General features: G+C 39.2%; 1 protein-coding gene across 5 annotated transcripts in view; it reads right to left on the bottom strand.

Annotated features, from left to right (window-relative positions):
- The window catches only part of Ica1 (islet cell autoantigen 1), a 132,004-nt gene that overhangs the window by 96,032 nt on the left and 12,963 nt on the right, over window positions 1-23,009 (bottom strand). For all 5 annotated transcript variants that reach the window (XM_010632040.3, XM_010632039.3, XM_010632042.3 and 2 more), the window contains exons 4-5: window positions 21,398-21,521; window positions 17,316-17,514 (exon numbers count right to left, since the gene is read on the bottom strand). In XM_010632040.3, the coding sequence (XP_010630342.1) occupies window positions 17,316-17,514; window positions 21,398-21,521 (323 nt within the window). The remainder of the gene's footprint in view (window positions 1-17,315; window positions 17,515-21,397; window positions 21,522-23,009) is intronic.

Below are 23,009 nucleotides of genomic sequence, written 5' to 3'. Positions count from 1 at the left end.
TCTTTTTTTTTTTTTTTTTCTGGTACTGGGGATCGAATTCGGGTCATTGCGCTTGCAAGCAAGGCAGGCCAGTTCTCTGAGCTAAATCCCTGGCCCTAGTTTCTCATTCTTTATGGTTAAGTAGTACTCCATTTTATATATTTTAAAAAATCTTCTCTATCCAGTCCCAACTGATGGGCAATTGAGCTGTTTGCAAGTTTCAGCCATTACAAACTGTGCCACTATAAACATGGGTGTGCATATATCGTTGTGGTATGATTCTTTTAATTCTTTTGGAAAGATACCAAGCAGAGGAATAGCTGTGTCAAACAGGACTTCTAATCCTAGTTTTTTGAGATATATATCCATATTGATTTCCACAGTGGTTGCACCAGTCTGCACTCCCACCAACAATGGAGAAGGGTTCCTTTCTCACCCCACAGCCCACCAGCATTTGTTACTGGTTGACTTCTTGATAGCAGCCATTCTTTCTGGGGTGAGGCGGAATCTAAGCATTGTTTTCTCCTGCATCTCTTGAATGACCAGTGTTGCTGAACATTTTTTCATATATTTATTTGCTGCTTTTACTTCTTTATCTGAGAAGTGTCCATTTCAGATGCCCATTTTTGAACTGGGTCTTTATATTTGGGAGATCTGATTTTTTTTAAAGTTCTAGGTAGTACACCTCCCTGTTGAAGAACAGCTGGTAAAAATTATTTCCTACATTGTAGGTTGTCTCTTTGCTCTGTTGGTGGTTTCTCTTGCAGTGCAAAAGCTTTTTAATAAGATGAGGTCTCAGTTGATTCTTTGTGCTAGTTCCTGTACTACTGAGGATTTGTTCATAAAGTCGTTTTCTATGCCAATGTCTTTGAGCGTTCTACCTAACTTATCTTCTAGCAAGTTTAGTGTTTCTGTTTTAATATTTAGATATTTAATTCACTTTAATTTTACTTTAGTGCATGGTGAAAGATAAAGGTCTAGTTTTAATCTTTGGCAGATTGAAATTCAGTTTTTCCAACACAATTTATTGAAGAGGCTATCTTTTCTCCAGTGAGGTTGGTTGGCTCCTTTGTCAAAGATGAGGTAGCTGAGTAAGTCTGGAGTTGTTTCTGTATCTTCAAATCTGTTCCACTGATCCTTGGGTCTTTTTCTTTGCCAGTACCATGCTGTTTTTATCATAGCGGGTTTATAGTTTCAAGTTGGAGATTGTGATACACTGTCATGTCTCTGTTGCCTACAATGGCTTTTGCTATTCTAGGTCTTTACAAGAAGGCTATCTTTGAGTGTTGACCTTGTTTATAGTTACTCTACTGGATCTGTCAATTAAAACTAGAAGATTTCTAGCAAAGTTTTTTGGGTCATTTATGTAGAGTATTATATCATAAGAAAATAATGAGTTTAACTTCTTCCTTTCCTATCTTTATTCCTTTTCCATCTTTCTATTGTCTAACTGCTGTGGCTAATGTTCCCAGAACTATATTGAACAGGAGTGGTGATAGTGGACATCCTTGTCTTCTATATGATTTTAGTGTGAAAGCTTTCCATTTTGACCATTTAGTATGATATTGGCTGCTGGTTTTTCATAGATAGTCTTTATCAGATTGAGATAAAGACAATCTATTCCAATTTTCTGTAGTGTTTTATCATGAATGAATGTTGGATTCTGTTGAATACTTCTTCTGCATCTATTGAGATGATCATATGGTTTTGGTCCTTGAGTCTGTTAATATACCCTATTACATTTACTTATTTGCATATGTTGAACCATCCTTAAATCCCTAGGATGAATCCCACTTGGTCAGGATGATCCTCTGTATTTTGTTTGCCAGTATCTTATTCAGGACGTTTGCATCTACCTAACACCAATTTCTTAATGTCAACTTTACTTGCATGATATTACTTCAAATTGCAGGATGGCAGGTAAAGACAGAGACATGATAAAGAGATAAAAGGAATAAGAAAGTCCATTTAAAAACATCCATGAAGTCAAGAGAGCGGTATATATCTATAATCTTAGTACTGAGGGAGGCTAAAACAGGTGAATTGCAAGTTTGAGTCCAACCTTGCCAACTAGGTTAGACCCTATCTCAAAATAAAAAAGGTCTGGGGATGTAGTTCAGTGCAAAGGCTCTGGATTCAATACCAGTGTGTACCACAAAAATAAAAATAAAAAGCATGATGTTGTGCCTAAAATTTAAAACATGCTATTATTCAATACGAAGAAATCAAACTTATAAAATCTAACCATTGCCTGGCTTCACATCATGATTTTTACCTGTTGCTTTTTATTTTAAAATAGAAGTCATGGAAATAAAAAGAGGAAAGCCAGTTCTCTCTCCAGAGAATTCAAAGCAGACAGAGGCCCAGATAATAAACACCAATAAAAGCTTTAGCTGACAGAGTTTCAATTTACAAATCACTGGCTTTTCCTGGCAGGAATTTGGGGAAAAGAGAGTCTAGAAACATCACATGCACAGCCTAGATGAGGTAGATATGGAAATCTTTACAATTAAAGATATTTTCAGCATCTTATTCCAAAAACACGTGATTGTGGCATCAATGATAAAAGTCTAGTGAAATCTAAGTACATCCCGCAGCCTCTGGAAGCCCTGGTGGTGTGGAACTTTGTGCTTATGGGTTCCTGGTCATTTTACTCTGTAATAGACACTTTACTAGTGGGAGCCCAGTCCATAATGTATACATAACCACAAGTGTGGTTTAGAATCTTAATGTATTTCAATATTTAAAAAATAGCATTAACAGAGCCTGATGAAGTGCGTTAAACAAACGTTCTGAAGTCAGAGACCATTTGATTCATGGCCACTGATATAATTTCTCAAAAATTGGGGCTTACAGGGGCACAAATACTCTGGATTTAGTTGTAAGACCAGGAAGACTACCAATAAGAATGAATCGATTAAATTGTTGGAGTCAGAAAACAGAATCAGAAGAGATACTGTCAGGAGAGAATTTTGTTCTAGCATATTAAGTAGCACGAACCAGAACGAGAAGTGATGATGACAGCAGCCAAATCATTACAACTGGCAGGAAATCTCCAGGATAAGCTGCTATGCATCAGCCTGTGGAGTGCGAGGACCCGACTCAAAGCCTGAGTTGGGGCTGAAAATGTGGAGGTCTATGCCAGTGAAATCACTGCCCTTCGCCCTTTCCACTTTTTCCTGGTAAAGAAAACTCTCTACATTCGCACCAGTGCCAAGCACAGAATGTGCTCTTTCTAGAACAAATGTGGGGCACATGGAGAAAGTTTTTTTTTTTTACTTTCTCACCTTTTTTGTCCCTTTCAAGATATGCATCACTCTGCTTATTGAAGTTCTCCTAGCACAGAGAAGGTTTTCAAAAGAAACATTCTTAGAGTCTTTCCTGATTCCAGTGCGTTTCCTCAGGCGTTGTTTTTCATCCTTTCATCCTTAAGTTACTTGACCTCCTCACATGGTTCTTCCTTTGGCTTTTCCAGCCGATGGCTTCTGAGAATGACTTCATCCTCCACCTCCTCCATCCGGCAGCCCAAATGACATCACCTTGGGGCTCAGCGTCCCATTTTTGCTCCTAAAGCCTGCCTTCTCTTCCTTTCATTATTATTATTAAAACAAAACAAACAAAACCTTTCCAATTTTTGCCAATGTAAGAGATTTTTGTTATTCTCTCTTCTACCAAATCTTATCTTTTCTTACTCTAATCTCATTAATTCTCATTATTTTTCATACAAATTATTGTAATTGTTAACACATGCACATGGCACAAAATTTAAAAAGCATATGGTGAAACCCTAACCTCACTCTTATTGCAGCTTCTTTTCATCTCATCCTCCAGTCCCCTCTCCTGGAAGCAATTGCAGCTGTGAGCTGCTCCTGTATTTATTCCCTCTGAATCTAAATGGAAAAAAATGAGATGGAACAAGGTTGCAAATGTAACATAGTTTCCAATGCTAGGTTCTTTTCAACTTTCTATGAGAAATTTCATTATTTTACACACATAAATCTACACGTCTCTTACCTATGGCTCTTCTTCCTCAGACGTGGATATTTTCTAAGGCTCTTTGCCTGGACCTCTCTCAACATGACAAAAAAACAAAACAATAAAAAAAACCCTGAACTATTTTTGTCTACCCGAACTGTGGTGTTCCACCTCTAGAGGCCAGGGATAGAAATTATGAAAAAGAACAAAGCAGAAAAAAACCCCTCACCCCTCAATTTGTTTATATAATTAATCTACCTTGAGAAATATTCCTCATTTCCATGTCAGCAGACACCAGCAGAACCACAGTAAGGAATCAGCATCTCAATGACAATAGTTGCCTCAGAATCACAGCTGGGGAGAGAATTTAAAAAGATGGATGGACAGATAGATGGGTGGTTGGATAGAAAGAACCAATCAACTGTGAAGTGTTACCAAGCCCTAAAATCATATTTCATGTGATGGCAACAACAGACCCTGGTTAATGCATGTGGGAATTTCATTTCAAAGTTTTATGAATGGGCTCTCAGGGCCTCTTTATAGGGCTTCCCCAGTCCATGTAACTAACATAGGCCCATTTAAGATTTCAGGGCTCCTAACCACAAATGTCACCGATCTTGTTTAATGATTATGTGTGGGCTAATTGCAGAAGATAAAACAGATTTTTTCACTTGCAATAATTTATTATCCTCAACACTGAATCCTAAAGATTTTGTACTTGACGGTTAGCACATACATTCTAACATTATCTTGTTTATACTTTTCCTTTTGCAAAAAAAAAAAAAAAAATCAATGGAGGTAAAGTAAAGCCCCTCTTTGGAAGAGATGAGAAACCAGTTAAGAATACTGAGGTTTCAGTCAACAGAGCCCATGGACCAGTATGTAAGTATGAAAGGGGAGGTCCCTGCTCTTTCATTGCCTCGTTACATGAAGATTACACAAGTCCTCTATGAAAAAGGAATCGTCCAACACTTTTTTAAAATCTCAGAACTGTTTCTGGGGATTTAATTCAGTGGTGCCACTGCCTATTTCACAAGTGCAAGGTCCTGAGTTCAATCCCCGGAACCAAAAAATTTTAAATAAATAAATAAATAAAATATCAGAACTGTGAACAGAAAATGCCAGTTTTTAAATGTAGTGATTCTTTTGATGGATTAAACACTAAAATATGTACAGACTCAGGACTTGGGCTGCAAAATGATTCTGAATTTAACTGAGGGAAAGGAGATGTGCTAAACCTTAGGTAATTTCATTACGGAGTCCATTCTGCTTACATAATTCTCGATAAGAATGCTTTATTTCTGTGGGTTAATAAAAATAATTCATTTTTAAAAGTATTGTGCAAAATTAATATTTATGACAAATTAACAGATTTTTACAAACGAATTGCAATTTAGAACTTCTGAAATATTAACTCTCCACTGCCAACTTATACATCCAGTTAAGTATAAAAATGATACTCCAGGTGACCATCAGACCATTATCTGTGCTGCCACTGAAATTTTGCAGTGAAGAATGAATTTGAAGAAAATTTTGATGCTAATAAAAGCAACTTATGGTTCTAGAAAGCTACTGATATTTGGGAAATTGTAGCTATGCTTGTACTGTTTGAAATGAAATAAAACCCACATTCTATTTTGTGTATTTAAGTAAATCATCATTTAAAAAAAAAACAAAAACAAAAATACCATAAATAGTAGTGGGATGGACCCTTAAAGCATAAATACTTTGGGAGTAGTATGCTAAGTCACGAGGGTGAAGTGATCTTTTATACTGAATTCTAGAAGACAGTAAAAACAAAGAATATGTCATGGATAATAACAAAACTAGCTAGTTATTTGAGCTGCTAACCAAAAGGAAGAGGATAATCTGGAGGGATATGTAGCTGTGAAAGACTTGGAGAGAAACTAAAGGCAAGAAACAGTAACTAGTGAATCATACTTAAAACAGTAGTTTTCCATGGAGCTATAATCTAAGACAACACTTTTTTGAGGAGTTACCAAAAAGAGACAGACAGAAAGAGAGAGATATGGGGCGGGGAGAAAAGAAGGGGAGGAGAGAGAGGGGAAAGGAGGAGAGTAGAGGGGAGAGAAAAGTTGTCACAGACACCGGACATCTCTGACGCTGCAGCCAAAAGTAAAATGTGATGCAAACACAGAAACAGCGAATTCATCCAAAACAGTTCAATTCCTGAGCCAATGAGAAGCTTTTCTTATGAAATAGACTTTATATATTTTTATCTGGAATCTGACTATTCCACTGGGTAAAATCTACAGGTTTTCCATGTTGTCATCTATGAAAGCCGGCTCATCTATGAATTCTAGATAGCAGGGCTGCAAATCCCACCTGCTACCTGTAAGTTTTAGGAAGAAAAGCCAAACAATCTAGCAAAAGGCAAAGTGTCTTGGACTGAGTCAATTCATACTTAAATAATTTACCTTTATCCAGAGTCCTCTCAAAAACCTGAGACTTAAGCAAGCATTTCCCTCAAATAATTAAGAGAAATACCACATGTAAATAACCAAAATCTCTCAAGAGAGAAGTGGTCCTTCCACTTCTGCTCTTGACAGAAGTCCATTTTAAGCCAATAGACTAGCTCTCATATAAAATATGCTTACTTAAAAAAACACAGGACTATTTCCTCTTCTTTTGGAATTATATGATAGAAATGATGAATTACATGTGTGGACTACATCTTCTAGAATGTTATCATCAAATAATTTATTACTTGTACATCTGAGTCTCATTTTTATTAAATTGCAAGGGTAAATTTCATTCATTAATACAAACATTTATTAGATGCAAATATTTGTTTATTGTGCGATTACGGTCCACAGATGCGTAAGAAAGACTCTACTCTTGCCTTCAAAAAAACTAAAAGCTTATCTGCTTACCAATGCACTCATTTGATAAATAAATACCTATTGAATACCTGCTGGCCAACAGGCTAAAAAGCCTATACAAAGAGCAATGGGAACAGTGCAAAAGGACAACAGCTTTGCTCTCAGCAGTCAGTAAAGGCTCCCTACAGTGATGTGGCCTTAAAGGATGCCTCAGAGCGTTCTAGGAACAAAAGAAGAGCGAAGGGAATTTCTGATGGGAAAAGCAGGGTCTGCAGAAGGCAGGGTGTGGAGGAGCGAGGTGAATGGCACAGCTTTAATGAGGCTGGAAACACAGACAGTGGCTGTGGAGCGGCGGCAGGGGACACAGGCAAGTGGCAGGCGGCACTCCGGAGAAAAGACGGGAGCGGGGTACGTCGCAGCCCACTGTGAAGGACCTGGAGGGCCGCATTAAGTTTGGACTTGTCAGATGGTCAAGCGGATGCCACACAAAGCTCTTCCCCAGGAGAATGGCTCGATCAGCTTTTTTAGAGAATCAGGAGTAGCTCCGCAGCGCAGGCTAGGAGCTGATTACAACCCTCCAACTTAGGCATTAGCAGTGAGAATGAGAGGAAGGAACTGGTTTTAGAGATGCTCTGGGAGTAGAATCATGAGAAGCTAGAGAGCTCCTGCATGTGGATAGTGCCTAGCGACAGCAGCTGAGGAAAAACTTGTAGCTTGGGAAACAGCATGATGTTACTCGTTGTTTGGGGATGTGTGTAAATATACTGACTTATTTTGCACAAAAATAACCTAAAACTTTTCAGGATATAAAAACATCATGAACATTTTGTTTGGTTAAATTTAAACACTTCCCACCAACAAACCTAACTAAAAACAAAAAGAACATAAAAGCCTATAGTTATACCAAGTAGAAAAGGTACAAATTAAGACGCTACTATTTAATTTCTGAGCCCCTTCTTTTATAAGTACAGAATTATGTTCAAGAGCCAATTGTTTTTTCAAAGATTTCATCTACTTGAAAGTAAATTATGAGGTGGAGGGATGATCCCAAGAATACAAAGGTGGGTTATCTAAGCACACACTGGAACCAAGGACCTCAGCTGCATAACAGAGAGGCAGAGATTGGACCAGCAGTGAGAAAACCTTAGATTATTTGGATGCCCAGGAGAATCTAGAACTTTGGGAATCTGAATAAGGAAGCCATAAGTATGACCTGTTGTTATGTTTTATATCCAGGTGTACCCCCAAAGCCTCATGAGCTCATAGGTGGGGCTTTTGGGAGGTGAGTGGATCATCCTCTCATCCACTGATGAGTTTATAGGTAAAAGTGATGTCAGGAGGTAAATCCTGGTTGGAACAAGTGAGTCACTGGGGGCGAGGCCTCCTCTCCCTCTTTGGCTCCTCCCTTCACTTTCTATTTCCTGTCCGCCATGTTGTGAGCAGCTGTCCTCTGCTGTGCCAACCTGCCTTGGAGCCAACCAATCATGGATGGTACACATGAGCCAAAATAAATCTCTCTTCCTTTAAGTTGTGTGTTGTGGGTATTCTGTTGCAGCAATTAGGAAAGTGACTATGGTGCCTATCAAACTTCGAGACTACTGTCTGACATATTGAGCAATAATGTAGAACAACAAACACCATTTCCTCCAGCCTGCCTTGTGGGGGGTAATTCAGGGCTGAAATCACCCTCTAGCTGACCCCCAACACAGTTGTTTATTTAGCATAGATCTTTTGCTGGATGTTAATTTTTTTCCCTCGGAGATTCAGGATTATTACAGTAGCTATAAAGATAATTACCATCATCTGAGAACTTGCATTGAACCATGCATGGTGCTAAGTGCCTCCCAGGAACCATGTCTGTTAATCCTCATGGCCACCTCTGTAAGGGGTGCCTTCCCAGCTCCATTCTGCAAGGGAGGCTAATCACAGTCACTGGGTTTGGCAGCTTTCCTATTATGCCCTGAAGAAATGGATTTTCTGGTTTGTGGTTCAGGACGCATGGCACTCTGAGTACCATGGGCTCCTGAACTTTTATTTGTTTATAGTAGTCTGTAAAGAAATAAAGAGTTTGAAGATTAAGCTCTGAAATTGCACTGTCTTGGAATCATGGTCAGATTCTTGGCATTTCCTTGGCTGTAACATTGGGATGACATCTGTGCTGCCTCCAAAATGAAGGTGTCAACCATGTAAATATGAGATGCTGTGTGAGGGAGGCTGTGTATGTGTGCACCAGGGCTGGTCTGGCAGGGTTCTGAGGTGCCCTGGGTGGCCCCAGGCAAGTTCTTTACCCTGCATTCCTATCTCCTCATTTAAAAAATGATGATGATAACTATATTCACTTAATAGATTGTTAACAGGATTAAATAGCAAACAGCTAGGAATGGTGCTAGCCACAAAGATTGTCGTATGCAAGTGTTTATTAAATAAAAAAATTAGTATGTTGTGTCTATCATATTTGTTTTTTTTTTTTTTTTTTTTTGGGTACCGGGGATTGAACTCGGGTCTTTGCGCTTGCAAGGCAGGCCACTGAACCGCTGAGCTAAATCCCCGGCCCGTGTCTATCATATTATAATAAAGGCTTTGGAATTTCCAGGTGGGAGCTAAGTAACATGAATGAACATCACTTCCCAGTTTACATTTTCACACAAACCTGCTTCTCCATACAAGTCCGTGTAACAGAGGTGTCCTCTGTCTCCCTGCCACACCTTCTGTGGTGCTCTCCGTTTCCCACATGTATGGACCCACAGCACACAGCAGGCAAATCCATGAAGATTAGTCACAGTGAAAGAAGGAGATTTGGAATTCCACTCCTTCCTCCATTGTCTACTGCAATACTTCTACACCAAGAACATTTATAAATATACATATCTCTACCCCACATTCACTTAGCAAAAATCTTCCCAATGATTTTAGTGATTTTGGTGCACAATTTCCAAACCACTGGTTTAAAGGAGGGTAAGCAACTCCTCACTGTAGGTATATTGATTTAAGGCTTTAATCCTGTATTTTTGTGGTTTTTTACTTCCTTTGTTTCTGGTTGAGGAAGCAAGTATCAAAATTGCTTTTATTTCTCAGATGGTCCCAGTTTTCTCTGCACTCTTCAATGTCCTTAAAATCTTATAGGCTGAGGCAGACCTTGTTTCATTGGGTTATATGGAGAATAACAAATGGACTAGAGTCTAAACTAAGGAACTATGCTAATTAGCCATGTCCTTCTGTACTATCAGTTTCCAGTTTCTAATATTTCTTTCAAATGTATAACATCAACAGTAGTAGAAACAACGTTAAAGTTCCACTCTTCTGAAATACCATATTTAAGAACCACATGCATCTTTGTATTTGTATGAAGTCACTTGTTTGAAGGACTTGGGCATATTCCACAAGAGTAATTAGAGAACATGCCAACCTCTCAATGCAAAACTTCCTAACCTCAGCAGCACAGCAGTACCTGAAAAAAATTTAAAAAACAGCACTAATAGCTATCTATATTTATGTATAAATAGATAGATATTTGTGTATAAATAGATAAAGATATACATCTCCCAACAAGCCCTGGGTAACTGTTCAAAGAAATGAAGAGTTTCAAACACATTTGCAAACCCACATTTGCACAACATTTTTTATTCACAAAAGCCAAAAAGTGGAAGCAACTCAAATGTCCATGAATAGATGATTAAGATAAACAGAATATGATACATACTTATAATGGGGGTATTAGTCAGACTTAAAAAGGAAGGAAATCTTGTCACATGCTGAAATAAGCCAGCCATTAAAAAGACATACTGTAACATTCCCTTTACACAAGATACAGCATTTAAATTAGGCAAATTCATAGAAATTGAAAGTAGAGAGGCTGCTCTGAGGGCCTAGAAGGAAGACAGAAGGAAGAATTAGCATTGTTATTTAATGGATACAGAGTTTCAGTGTTGCAAGATGAAATATTCCGGTGTTCCAGCCCACGATGATAGGAAAATGTTTAATGCTATCCAGCTTGAAACTTAACACTGGTTAAGATGGGAAGATATATACGTTATGTGCTTTTTACCATAATTAAAAATTTTACAAAAGGCCGAGTTGTTAATGCCAACATGCAGCAGAAACAGTTGTAAAGCAGAGGCCTGCAAACTATTTTGTGAAAAAGAGCAGAGAATATATATATTTCTGGCTCTGCAGCCCCTTCAGCCTCCATTGTAATTTCTGAGTGCTACGCCGTGCAGTGAAAGCAGCCACAGGCAGTAAGTAATGAATGAGTATAGACGTGTTCTGAAACAACTTCATCTGTAGAAATAGGTAGCTGGTGTGTAGGCCCTAAGTTTTTGACCCTTGCAAAAAATATTGATGTCTGCATAAGTAATGAATATTATCAGCTTCTAAATATCAGAGGTTCTCCTAGCCAAGAATTATGAATGAAATATTCTGATTTTTCTACCATCTAAGATGAAGAGCGAGAGCAACAAGAATGAACAGAATCAGCGAGAGCAGAAGCTGCTTGAGGTAGGAAGAAGACACTACACTGACAACGTGCTGACCTCACTTTGGTGTCCGTACTTCTCTGCAGATGAGCTTAACATTTTAGAGCTTAACAATTTAGAGAAAAAAAAATGTCACAGCTGGAAAAGAGCCTGGTGATTACCTTCAGTAAATGAGAAAATTGCAGAAGACTTATAAGAGCTCAGCTTTCACCACTGGTAAAAAGAGACTCAGGCCATGTTCTTTATCCTCCTCGCTTATTTCTGACCAGGAGCAGAAGCCAGCCAGCCACCAGCTCTGTAAGGGCTTTCTGTTTTAAGCATGTTCTTTTAAATGGTCTTGGTTTAACGCTGAAAATAATTTTTGCTATTTACCAAGTTCGGTTGGAGAAAATCAATAAAGACACACAAAGCCCCAAAGGCTTCATCTCATCAAATTCAGGACTGAAAGCAAGGGTGTAATTATTCATTCCCTCCCGAGCTGTGTCTTATAAAAACGGCAGGCTTTTCCTATGGCATTTTGGCAGCTAGAGTCAATCTGCTGGAGGACAACAAATAACAACTAAAACAAAACAAACAGGCGCATACCAAAACCAGCAAATGAAAACGGAGTTATGAAACAAAAGGGATTTTCAACACATGAAAGCACTTGACTCTGTGTATAGAATTTTAGAAGTAGCAGAAACAGAGGATATTATGGATTCAGGCCCTATTCCCCTTTTTATACAGGAATTAAACAAAGCCCTGAGAATTTAGGTACTGCTTAGACACTTAACTCGGCTCACTGTGTGGATCCAAACTTGACCTGCTTCACTCAACTCAACTTTGTGGGTCCCAGACCTCAGTCAGCACTGAACAGACCAGACACTGGTTTCAGCCAGAGCCCTGATGGCCCAGGCAGAAAAGAAAATCCTTTATCACAGTTCAGGGAGACAGTCAAGCAGGGACACTCCTGATTTACTTAGAGTCTCCAACTCCCATAGGACTCGCCCTCAATTGCTAAAAGAGCCTGACCTCTGACAAAGACCAATGATTTCAGCAGTAATTAATGAAACTGTCAAATTAATTAACTCAAGTCTTTGTTCACAGGAAAAATCTCTCTAGTATCAACAGTGCTGTTTAGCAGTCCTTGACCAAACTCTGCAGACCCAAACCTTCCCGACTGGGACATAAGGACACCACTGACTAATGGCCCTAACAAGGTCCTATCTAGTGAGATGCTAACATTTGTTAATAAACCTTCTCACTGGAATACATCCTTTGACGATAGGTCTACTGGCTTAATAGGTCTCCAAAACCTAACAATTTAAAATAAATATAAACCTGTGAATATAAGCACATTATTACTCATATTTATTATAACACTGTTAGATATCCTTTTGAACTATGGTGCTAAAACACTAGACAAATGCTGTATGATTTCATGAAGCCATTTAATAAATAGTCCTCATTAAAACACTGGTCCTCCCTGACCTCATCTAGGAAGACTGACTCCTACAAATGCCTACGTACACATTTCCATACTATCTCTTTGGAGGATTCAGAACTATTTTCTTACACCTAACACAGCTTTTATTCCATTAAGAATAATTACCTTCGTCCCATTTCTGACTTTCCAGAAAAACAAGACACTTAATTGACCACAGGAGGACTATCTCAAGGGCACCAGGCTGCAAAAGCTGTGTTGTATCCTCACAACTTCAGCTGATGTAATCTGCTTCAAGAAGCTGCTTCTATTTTTAAATTACACCCTTCTACTCTCCCTGCAAAGGGCACATATATCACACATTGTAACTTTGCTCATAAAACACCTCCTGGTCCTGGAGTGAACCGCGCTGTCAGGAGGAGGCTCCCACTGCACAGTGCCCAACACTGCCCACGGAAACCTGCTCCCCGGGCCTATTATTTGGTTTTGAGGGGAAACAGCTCTAAGCGGCCACTCCCCAGGTATTCTCCTCCTTGACAAGGGGCACAGAGTCCTGCTCCAAGGCTAGGATCAAGCCCTCATTTTGTGTGTCTATTTCCTGACACAGATACTTCCTAAAAGTCTCTAATGTGGATGTCAAGAGTCTTGTCCTCAGCCTATCTGGTTCTAAAGGTGCCAGAACAGAGAGATGATTTTCTTTGTTTTACTTTTTCATTTATCGTTTCAGTCAAGCTCACTCACCATGTACTATTTTGGCTTTCTGAAAACAGTGAAAAAGGTCTCTGCTGGAGGAGCAAATTCGTGTGAATTTGCTATGCATCTATGCTCTTTCTGCCTACTTCTAAACGAGTTCTGTGACTGAAATGGTGCCACTACAAAGTCTGGCAGAGGTCAGGATGGGCATTTCTCTCTGGTCTACATCCCTAGCCATTACAGAGTCACTCTATGGTTCGTGAGAGGTCTCTCCCTGCTTCAAGGCATTGGCCTCTTCCAATCCCTTGGCCACACTGAAATTTGCGGAAGCTACTGAGAACATCAATTTGATCACACCCCTTCCTTCTCAACACTTTCCCCCTCCCCACTACTTCTGGCCTTCTGCTCTGCTTTCCTAGCCAGCAGCATGGCCTGGGCACTACTATCCTGACTTTCAGCTCACCTATCTGTGCTCTGCTTCTAAATACCCCACTGCCTTCCCCTAAGGCCTTCGTCCAAGTTGCTTCTCCAGCCAGGAACTCTGCTCTGTGGTTCCCACTTCCTCTAGCGAGGCCGTTCCTACTCATCTCTCACAACTTGTTTGATGTCACTTCCTCCAGGACACCTCTCCTGGGTGTTCCTGTGGCACCACGTGGTACCTCAGATACTGCTCACCATACTACATCATGCTCACGTGCACTATTTTGACAGGATGGCAGAGATCCTGGGTGCCTACCTGGCACATAGCTGGGCTTCCATATTAGTTGCCAAATGCATGAATCAATGAAGATGGGCATACTAAAGTTTCCAAGTAGAAGAACCTCAACACAAAATAAGAATTAGAACTTTAGTCTCCTCCAGAATGCATGAGCTCAACAGAATCGATAGCAACACGACTTTTGTTCAGGACTCACAAGTTGAAAAGTGAAGGCTTGAACAGTCCCGCATAACATCACCACTTTCTGCTTCCCCAGTGACACTTGAGGAGCTACTGCAGTTGGGTCCCTCAGTCAGATGACACAGAAACACATTTGGGTAACACATTCCTCGGAGATCAACGGAGACTGTTTAAAATGCAAACCCTCTGGGAGATAACTCTAAAACTCACTCAAAGTTAAATGTCCTGCTCTAAACTGCAAGTGAATAGAAAACTGTACAATTGACAGTTATTCCAAAGAGAGCAGCCATCTACAGACTAACAATAATACTTCTCACCTCAGAACCTCGTACGCCAATTGGCAAAGCATCATAAGATATTACCATTTACATCTAGATGTCCCTCCAATGCCTCATGCAGTCATAGATGGGGCTTTTTGGAGGAGGCCAGATCTAGCCAGGATCAAGGATGCGGTGTTGGGGTTGATTCTCTGGTGCTAGGACTAAGGCTGTCAGCGCCACCCACCATGAGGGTAGCATGCATAAGATTTAAGGGACAGAAAGCTGCTGTGCTCACTGCTTGTCACTTGTTGTTTATTGCTGCTGCCACTGCCACCACTACCACTTGTCTTCTGCTCTGCGATGCCCCGCTGCCCTGCCACCCTGCCTTGGAGCCCACTGGTTATAGACTGAAACCGCTACAAACTGTGAGCCAAAATAAACCTTTCCTCCTTTAACTTTGGCTTGGGTATTTTGTTTCAGCAATGAGAAAAATAACTAAGATATAAGGTCAGCTGCGTATGATGGGAGAGCCCAAGGGGTCGGGGCCACCATGGTGCTGTCCTTTCCACCTTTATTCTTGGATCCCCACCCTCAGAGACGTGACTAATGCAGGGCCAGGCACTGGACTGGGGCTGGGTTATGGCTCACAGGAGAACCAGGATGGCTTCTGCCCTTGTGGCCAGTCCAGCCTAATCCAATGTACACTTGATGATAGCCTTGGTAAAAAAATGTGTTTCCTGATTTTTAAGTACATCATGTTCAGCTATTAAATCCAGCACACATGGGATTAGGGAGTAAGGCGTAGCTTTAGCTACATTTGCATGGCAACAAATTTTTTAAAAAACCATATTTTCCAAAATCAACTGATTGATGACACTCTAACAGTGGGAAATGTTTCAGCACTCAAACCAAATGACGAAGAACTTGGTTTTTATTTGATCCTTACACAGTTAGTAACTGCCCCTCCAAATCCAAACAAAACCAAATAAACACAATTCCATGAGAAATTCTTCTGCCTTCCAGAATAATTGTGTGTTTACTTTTATTATTTGGCACATGGGAAGTGCTCAGTGGCTATTAATTGAATGAATAAATCATAGGAGAGGTATTACTACGAAAATATCTGTTCCTTTTAGGTATGCTTTTCAACTTTCTTTCCCTGCCTATTAAGGAAAAAAAATTATGCATATCTTTTAGGATTCTAACTTTTTTTTTCCCTCTGTCTCACCATAGGATAGTGACCTAACATGGGTGTCATTTTCCTTATCTGTAAAGTTTACATGTTGATTACTGAGCCACTTCAGGCAGATGTGACAGTGATCAGTACTAAGCCCTGCAGACAACATTGTTGCTATTGTTCTTTTTTTTTTCCCCTATATCTACCTCCACTATATTCTCCTCGATCTCTAAATCAAGTGCTAAAGACAGAGCAAATTACTAGCCTGTTTAGAAAGTCAGAAAATTTCAAAAGTACCTTGGGGTCCCCAGAATCTAGGTACAAAATCTTGAAAGTTTTATTTATTATCTTGATTTTCCAGCAGCCTTATTATTACTTTTTTATCACAAGAGTGAGTTTCATTAGGTCATCTCTAAGAAGATTTTTAGACCTGGCTTTCCATGAGCTCAAAAGCTTGTTCTACTAAGAATTCAGATACTGCTAACATGTGAAAGATATCTACTATCTGGAAAAAAAAAAACCCCACTGGATATTATTGTATAGATTCCCTTCATAGAGAGGGATCCTAAACAAACCAAAAGCAAAATTGACTTCTAGAGGAATTTGTATCAATCTAATAACTAACAAGAATTGGTAACCATTCTCTTAGCAACAGAAGGTTCCTCCTTCTCTTCACCCCTACACCTCTACCCTCCCATGAACCAGCAGTTTCCTATTCATAGCTCTGCAATGATGTTCTTAAAAGGTTATGCAGAGGTTTTAAGAAACATCTCTACGAATGGATCATTTGAAATGAGTAACAGTTGACACAGTTTTATGTCAAGTGTAACATTTGGCTGATTCTCCCCCCCCCACCCTGAAATATACCCAGTTGACCAAACAAAGAACTACCAAGACGGAACACAACAAAAATCAAGCTTCGTTTTCATAAAAACTCAGTGCATGACTGCCACCCAGTGGCAGGATGCCTCCTCATGTGACAAAATCTCCCAAGGACTACACTGACACACAGTAATTTAAAAATGAAAGGAAGATTATCTTTCTGCTACCCACTGGTTATTTCAAAGAAATTTAAGAAGATATTGGCTACTTTTTTCCCCTCAGAGAAATTTCTGAAAAGCTTGATAAAGTCAATACCCTTGTCAGCTAATCCTATAGCTAAACCCCACTGCTTCAGAACATCTCACAAAACAAAGAAATATTGTTTTATTAGTTCTAATATGCATTGGCGATTCAGGAGACTTCCCTGGTAGTCTGGTCTCACTTCCCAGATTCATCTGATCTGTTCTTGATTTTTAGTTATACATGAAAAGGCATTTAAAAGTGACAACCTTACAGTAAGTGCACATTATATGAAAACTCGACTTCAATTAAAACCAGTTACTAAATCTCAGCAATTTCCAGCTGTCTCTCCTATATTATCCTTGGAGAATTATATATCACATTAATTGGTATTCTTTCACACAAGAAGATGTCAGTGATGATTAATTGCATCCTTGGTGCCTCTGAGTTATGTCTTCTCCACCAGAGGGATTCAAATCACACCTCATTACTTTCCAGCAGGTACCCTTTTGATACTCGACATAAACCCCTACCTTTCTAAACTTCTCCATTTGCTTGTAGAGGTCTGGATCGAGCTCCTGAGACACATCCTTCATCCATAACAACGCCCCTCTGTATTCTGTCCGGCACTGCTCCATGCGGTTCACGGTCAGCCACGTGTCTGAGATGGCCCGATGCCGAAAAGTCTCCACTTCTTGGTGAAATCGACACAAAGGATTGCGCAAGGACAACCTGGACAAGGAGACCAAGCCACAATCTCAAAACCAAGCCATTCAGCAGTTCAGGTCGAATCTCTGACATCCTAAATGCACGAACATAGAACAGTGACTACAACATAAAAGATGCCCCATCGAGATCTGATGAATAATAACTTAAGATGTGTAGGAAGTGATGAGTGAACCAGAGATGACCACCCATGTTCTCATCCTTGAGTCTACTGCTGCTCAACTGGACCATCTGAAGGCACCTCCATCAGTTGTTCGAGGTGGCCTCAAGCCTGTGCAGTGTTCATCTGAACTGGGAGCCAATCCTGCTTTCATGAGGGGCAAGCCCAGTTTCATTTCTGCCCTTCCCACCTCCTGCTCCCCTGAAGCTTAGCCTTAAACGAGGATGGCAGTGTGTGGGATTAGGGTCTCTCTTACATGGCATTTTGATGGATTTTAAAGGCCTGGGCATCTGCTGCTTTCTACTGCGGTCAAGAGGAACAAAGCATGAACTCAAATATTTTAAAATGGTTTCGGAAGGGAATAACCACATTTCCTGAGGGTCTATTGGGCATTACCATTTTCAAGCAGGTTATATTCATTTAATCTTTATAAAAAAGAACAAAATAAACATAAATGAATGTACACTGTACACATGTAAAATTATAATGTCAGCCATAATATGCAATAACTCATTCAGGAAAAAAGTTTGAAGCACCTCAAACTCTAGGAAAAAGATTTATTTTGGGTAGAAAGTACTGCTTCTTCCATAACCCTACCCAAAAATGAGCCATGCCAGATGAATTATACTTTTAAAATAAATATATTCTTTTCCATGAGGTTTCGAGGCATAGTAAAATATGAAAACAAGATGAACATTTACATTTTAATTTCAATGCAAACTTACTTAGCTGAGGGGGGCCATGGTGCCAGGGAGCTGAAGTCAGCTCTGGTAGGTCCATCAATGTCTGGGGCGCCTTTCGGGTATAGCACTGAGAGACTGAGTGGCCCAGTGAACTGTTCAGGAACAATTACTCCTTTTACTCTTTTCTCTGTTGTCTTTATTGTGGTAAATAGTGAGCATTTCTATAAAAACTGCTTGTCCACATTGTCTTGCAGATGCTAGAGGTTTTCTCACAGAAATATTTTTTGCATCATAAACTTGCATTTTATGCTGTTTAATTTTTATACTCACCCTTCATCAAGCAGAATGGGCAAATGTAGCAATGACCAGTGAGTAAGTCAGTTAAACAAATATTGGCATTAAGATCTGTATAACTGAAGATATCTATTTAAAGAGATAAGCTGTCCTTGAATATCTCTCTAACGAGCCCATTTATTTCTGGTATCCTTTTTCTCTTCCCTTGAATTTTGCCTATTTTCCTAAACTGGCTGAAAAAGAGTCCTGTGAGTAAACTATTCTTAGTCTCTTGTACTGTTATAAAATCAGTCAGGAACCTTTGAAATTGCAATAACATGATGACAGGAAAAAAAAAAAGACTTACAAATCCTTTTTTCCCTTGTAACTCGCTTCCTATAAGATCAGAAAGGTAAAAACCCATTCATTTGTGATATGAAAATCCAAGAAAAAACTCAATAACTGAAAATATCAATCTTCAGTGCAAGACTGACCCACATTTTTAGTCATGAAAACTCATGCAATGAGACTAGTTAACAAAGTACCTAAAGATTTAATCCAATTATGTTTATCCCGTAGTAGGAAAAGGTTGCAATAAACCAAGAAATGAACTGAAGGGTTAAATGTGTCCAGATCACGGAATATTATTCCATGGATATTTAAAAATGTATAAATTGAAATTAAAAAGACATTATTAGCATTATTTCATTTAAAATTTCAATTTGCTAAATAATCTGTATATAATACAACACAGACACTGAAGGTTATGATACTATTTATGTTTAAAATCCTCTTTAGTATACCTTAAATCTTGTTCGTTGTGGACTAAGAATGCAAGTTCACAACAGTTCATTTAGATCTTCAACTTTCTGCATGATTAGAAGAGCTAGTTGGGATTTCAAGTGCCTGGCAGGCAGCTGAAGATCATGAAACCAGAGCCACCTTGCAGGAGGCCACACTCTAAACTGCAAAGTTGGCCACACCTCATTCATTTACAGATAGAATGCAGTTTGCTAATTTATAGTACTCATACATTAAAAAATAATTTTTTGTTGATTTCTTTTACTGTTTTTGTTTATATCCTAAGGTTAAATTATATAAACTTAAGGTACTATTTTATACTTTTTGAGATCATGAAAGGGTATAACTGGACCACATTATAGAATACTGAACAATATGATCAGCAATAGTAACCCTGATAGTATTCTGGGGTTTGGTTTTGTTTTCCATAAATACATGTTAATTTTCATACACAGATTAAAATATATAATATAATATAAAAATCCTATCAAGGATTTTTTTAAGGAATCAATTTTCCTTATAAGGAAGAAGGCTGTATATACATGGAAAGAATCAAGGGTTTAAAAGTAGGTCTACCTCTGTTAGTACAATTTTAGTTGCTTTTTAATTTTCTTCTTTTGCTTTGTCTCTGTTAAATTTTTAAAATTTATGTCTTTTTGTATGAGATAATATAATATAAAAATCCTATCAAGGATTTTTTTAAGGAATCAATTTTCCTTATAAGGAAGAAGGCTGTATATACATGGAAAGAATCAAGGGTTTAAAAGTAGGTCTACCTCTGTTAGTACAATTTTAGTTGCTTTTTAATTTTCTTCTTTTGCTTTGTCTCTGTTAAATTTTTAAAATTTATGTCTTTTTGTATGAGGAAAAAAATCTGTTATAAATAAGTACAAAAAGTACAATTCAAGATTTTAAACAAACACTTTCTTGGGAAGCTGGTATTAGTAAATATTGGAAATGGTTCCATTCAACTATTACAGCTGGCATTGTACACACAGTCAGGATACACATGTCATTAAGAAGAATCAGCACGCCCAGGGAATTGATCATTGAAAACTTGACCTGCTAGATTCTTCCTTCCTCCTCTACTTTAGTTGGGTTTTCATAGGAATACCCGCATAACATGCCAATGGCCTCTCTTGGCCCACAGGAAGGGAAAACACAAAGGAAAAATTAATGAGAAAAACATGCCGGACAATTTAAGTAAGTGAAATTTCTGTAACCTAAGTAATTTTGAAAACTACCTACAAGCTTTATTTAGATACAGTTCTGCTGAACACTAGCATGTAATATTTGGGGGTGGGCTTTTGAGTTATTGGGCAGGAGAACAGAGTAAAACGTCCCCTTTCTGAAGCGCAAAGAGTAGTTGTGTGAGGGGCTCACATAAAAATGAGACTTGGTTGTGTTAATGCTACTGATCTGCCAAAATTTATTCTGTACCAGTTTCTTAAATTTGAAAGTACCTCAAAATGAACAGGGGATTTTGTAAAATGTAGACCTGTGGTATGGCCTGGATTTTGCGTTTCTAACAGGTTCCCAGGCGATGCTGCTGGCCCATGGGCAGTGTGGTCCAGAGCATCCTGAACAACTCCTCTCTGCAGTTAATTGGACCACAGAGATCACAGAGGACCCCCTTCAAACTAGTCTCATTAGACTACTGCTTTCATCAGCTGCTGGAAGAAAAACCAATCTACAAGCAACACTGAAGGTTAAATAGAAATCCAGGCAGCACTCACAGTGATTGGTGTATATTATGCCCCCACAGACCTGAAAAGAATATGTTTTAAATGGACAGAGATGAAAAAGGAATTCTATGTGTTATCTTAATCAGAGAGTTAAACAGAAATAACTAACAACTGAGTAGCTCTTCAGTCTCAAGCAAAAGCCTTCTACAGACTGTGAAGTTCCCTTTCTTAGCCGGTCCCAGATTCTCTTCATCCCCCAAAACAAAGCCCCAATGAAGGCCACACACCTTTGTTGGGAAGAAAAGCAGAGTGCCTTTCCTGTGGCTTGCATCATTTTTCCTGCTCTCGTTTTATCTTGGAAGGCTGGGGATCGGAGAAATTTTCCCAGTTCATTTTCTTCTTGAGACAAGACTGATGAGGAAAAGAGGGGAAGGAACTGTGAACAATGAGCATTTTTATTACAAAGAAAATGGGAGAGAAAAATCATAAGGTCCCCTTCTCCTCCAGAGGCAAAGACCATTTCCAATGAAACCCAAGTGGCAGGCTGCAAGTGCAGGCTCCCCACCTGCCCCATCCTGCCATTTAACTCGCATGCTGTTCTTCCATTTACAATACCCGAGATCAAATTCACTTGAATACATCTATCAGTGAGTTTGGTGCCCTGTAATCAGAACCAGAAAATGACCTCTGTACTGAAAAGCAAGCCCATAATGTGCTGCTTCGAGCTGAAATAAAGGAGTTGGGTTTGTCAAGTGCGACTGTGGGAATCTTTTGTGGCTGCCTATAATGCAGTGCTGGCTGCCTCCTATTATTCTCCCCTGCTGACTTTTTCATCTCTGCTTTCTGAGTTACTCTCTGCTACACTATAAAGCAACTCAAACACCTCACCCATGAGACAGGTTTTTGGGTGGAGGTGGGGGTGGGAAGAGAGGGTGCGTGGGTCATTAGTTCAACCACTTGGTAGATTTTTGAAATACAGAGCTAGAACCCAATCTAAATTGGTTATGCCTAATCGTGGCCTTCTTTTCTTAAAGACAATCTCAGATGGGACTATCGGGGAGACAGTGATTTGGTGAAAGCTTTCTACAGGTTAATAGGCAGCAAATGTAAAAAGTCATAGAACTGTTTGTGTCTTTCTGTACGGTTAGGAGTACAATCTAGGTAAGCAGCGAAATGAGTACACTTCAATCAGTGTCATATTTATAATATGAGGCACTTTCTCTAGTCTAGAGACTCATTTAGTAAAATTTAAAGGACACACATAACAGCACAAGGAGAGAGTCCAGTCCCAAACACACACCAATAATGCAGCCACAAAGACAGAGGTGACACTGAGACTCTGAGGAAGCTTTTTCTCTAAACACTGCCACTGCATTCACTATCATTATTCGGCATTTACTAATACCCTTATTCACATTTCTGCTTCGATACTATTATACTTCTCTTTCTTTTATTCACCAACTGGCATGTGACTCACTGAATCCCACAGTGAATCTTTCCCTACAGAAAGCAATTTTCCATTTTTCTCCTAATAGTTTGAGGTTACTGTTACTTTTTTTTTTTTTTTTAACCTTGAAGCCTCCAGTCACATACAAATGAACACATTTATCTTAGGTCCAGGAAGAAACCAATTCCTGGTTTCTGAATGATTATACGCATGGTAAAATGTACTCTTTCCTAAATGAACCTAAGTAGGCTGAAACATTTAAAATAATTTTGGATTATTTTATGTATTTGAGGATTAAATTTGGGTGGTAAGCAGTTTTCATTTGAAGCACTGGCTCACCAATTGGCAAATGCGTCTGAGAACACGGTGGGAAAGGCTCAAGCTCCATCAGCCGAGCTCTGAGAAGAGATGGTCTTTCGTTAACAAATTCAGATATCGAAATTATATGTGCA

This window comes from Fukomys damarensis, unplaced genomic scaffold (genome assembly GCF_012274545.1).
Source record: "Fukomys damarensis isolate Sample0158 unplaced genomic scaffold, DMR_v1.0_HiC HiC_scaffold_4, whole genome shotgun sequence".
NCBI lineage: Eukaryota > Metazoa > Chordata > Mammalia > Rodentia > Bathyergidae > Fukomys > Fukomys damarensis.
The sequence above is the reverse complement of the archived record's forward strand: the minus strand, read 5'-3'. Positions and strand labels throughout refer to the sequence as shown.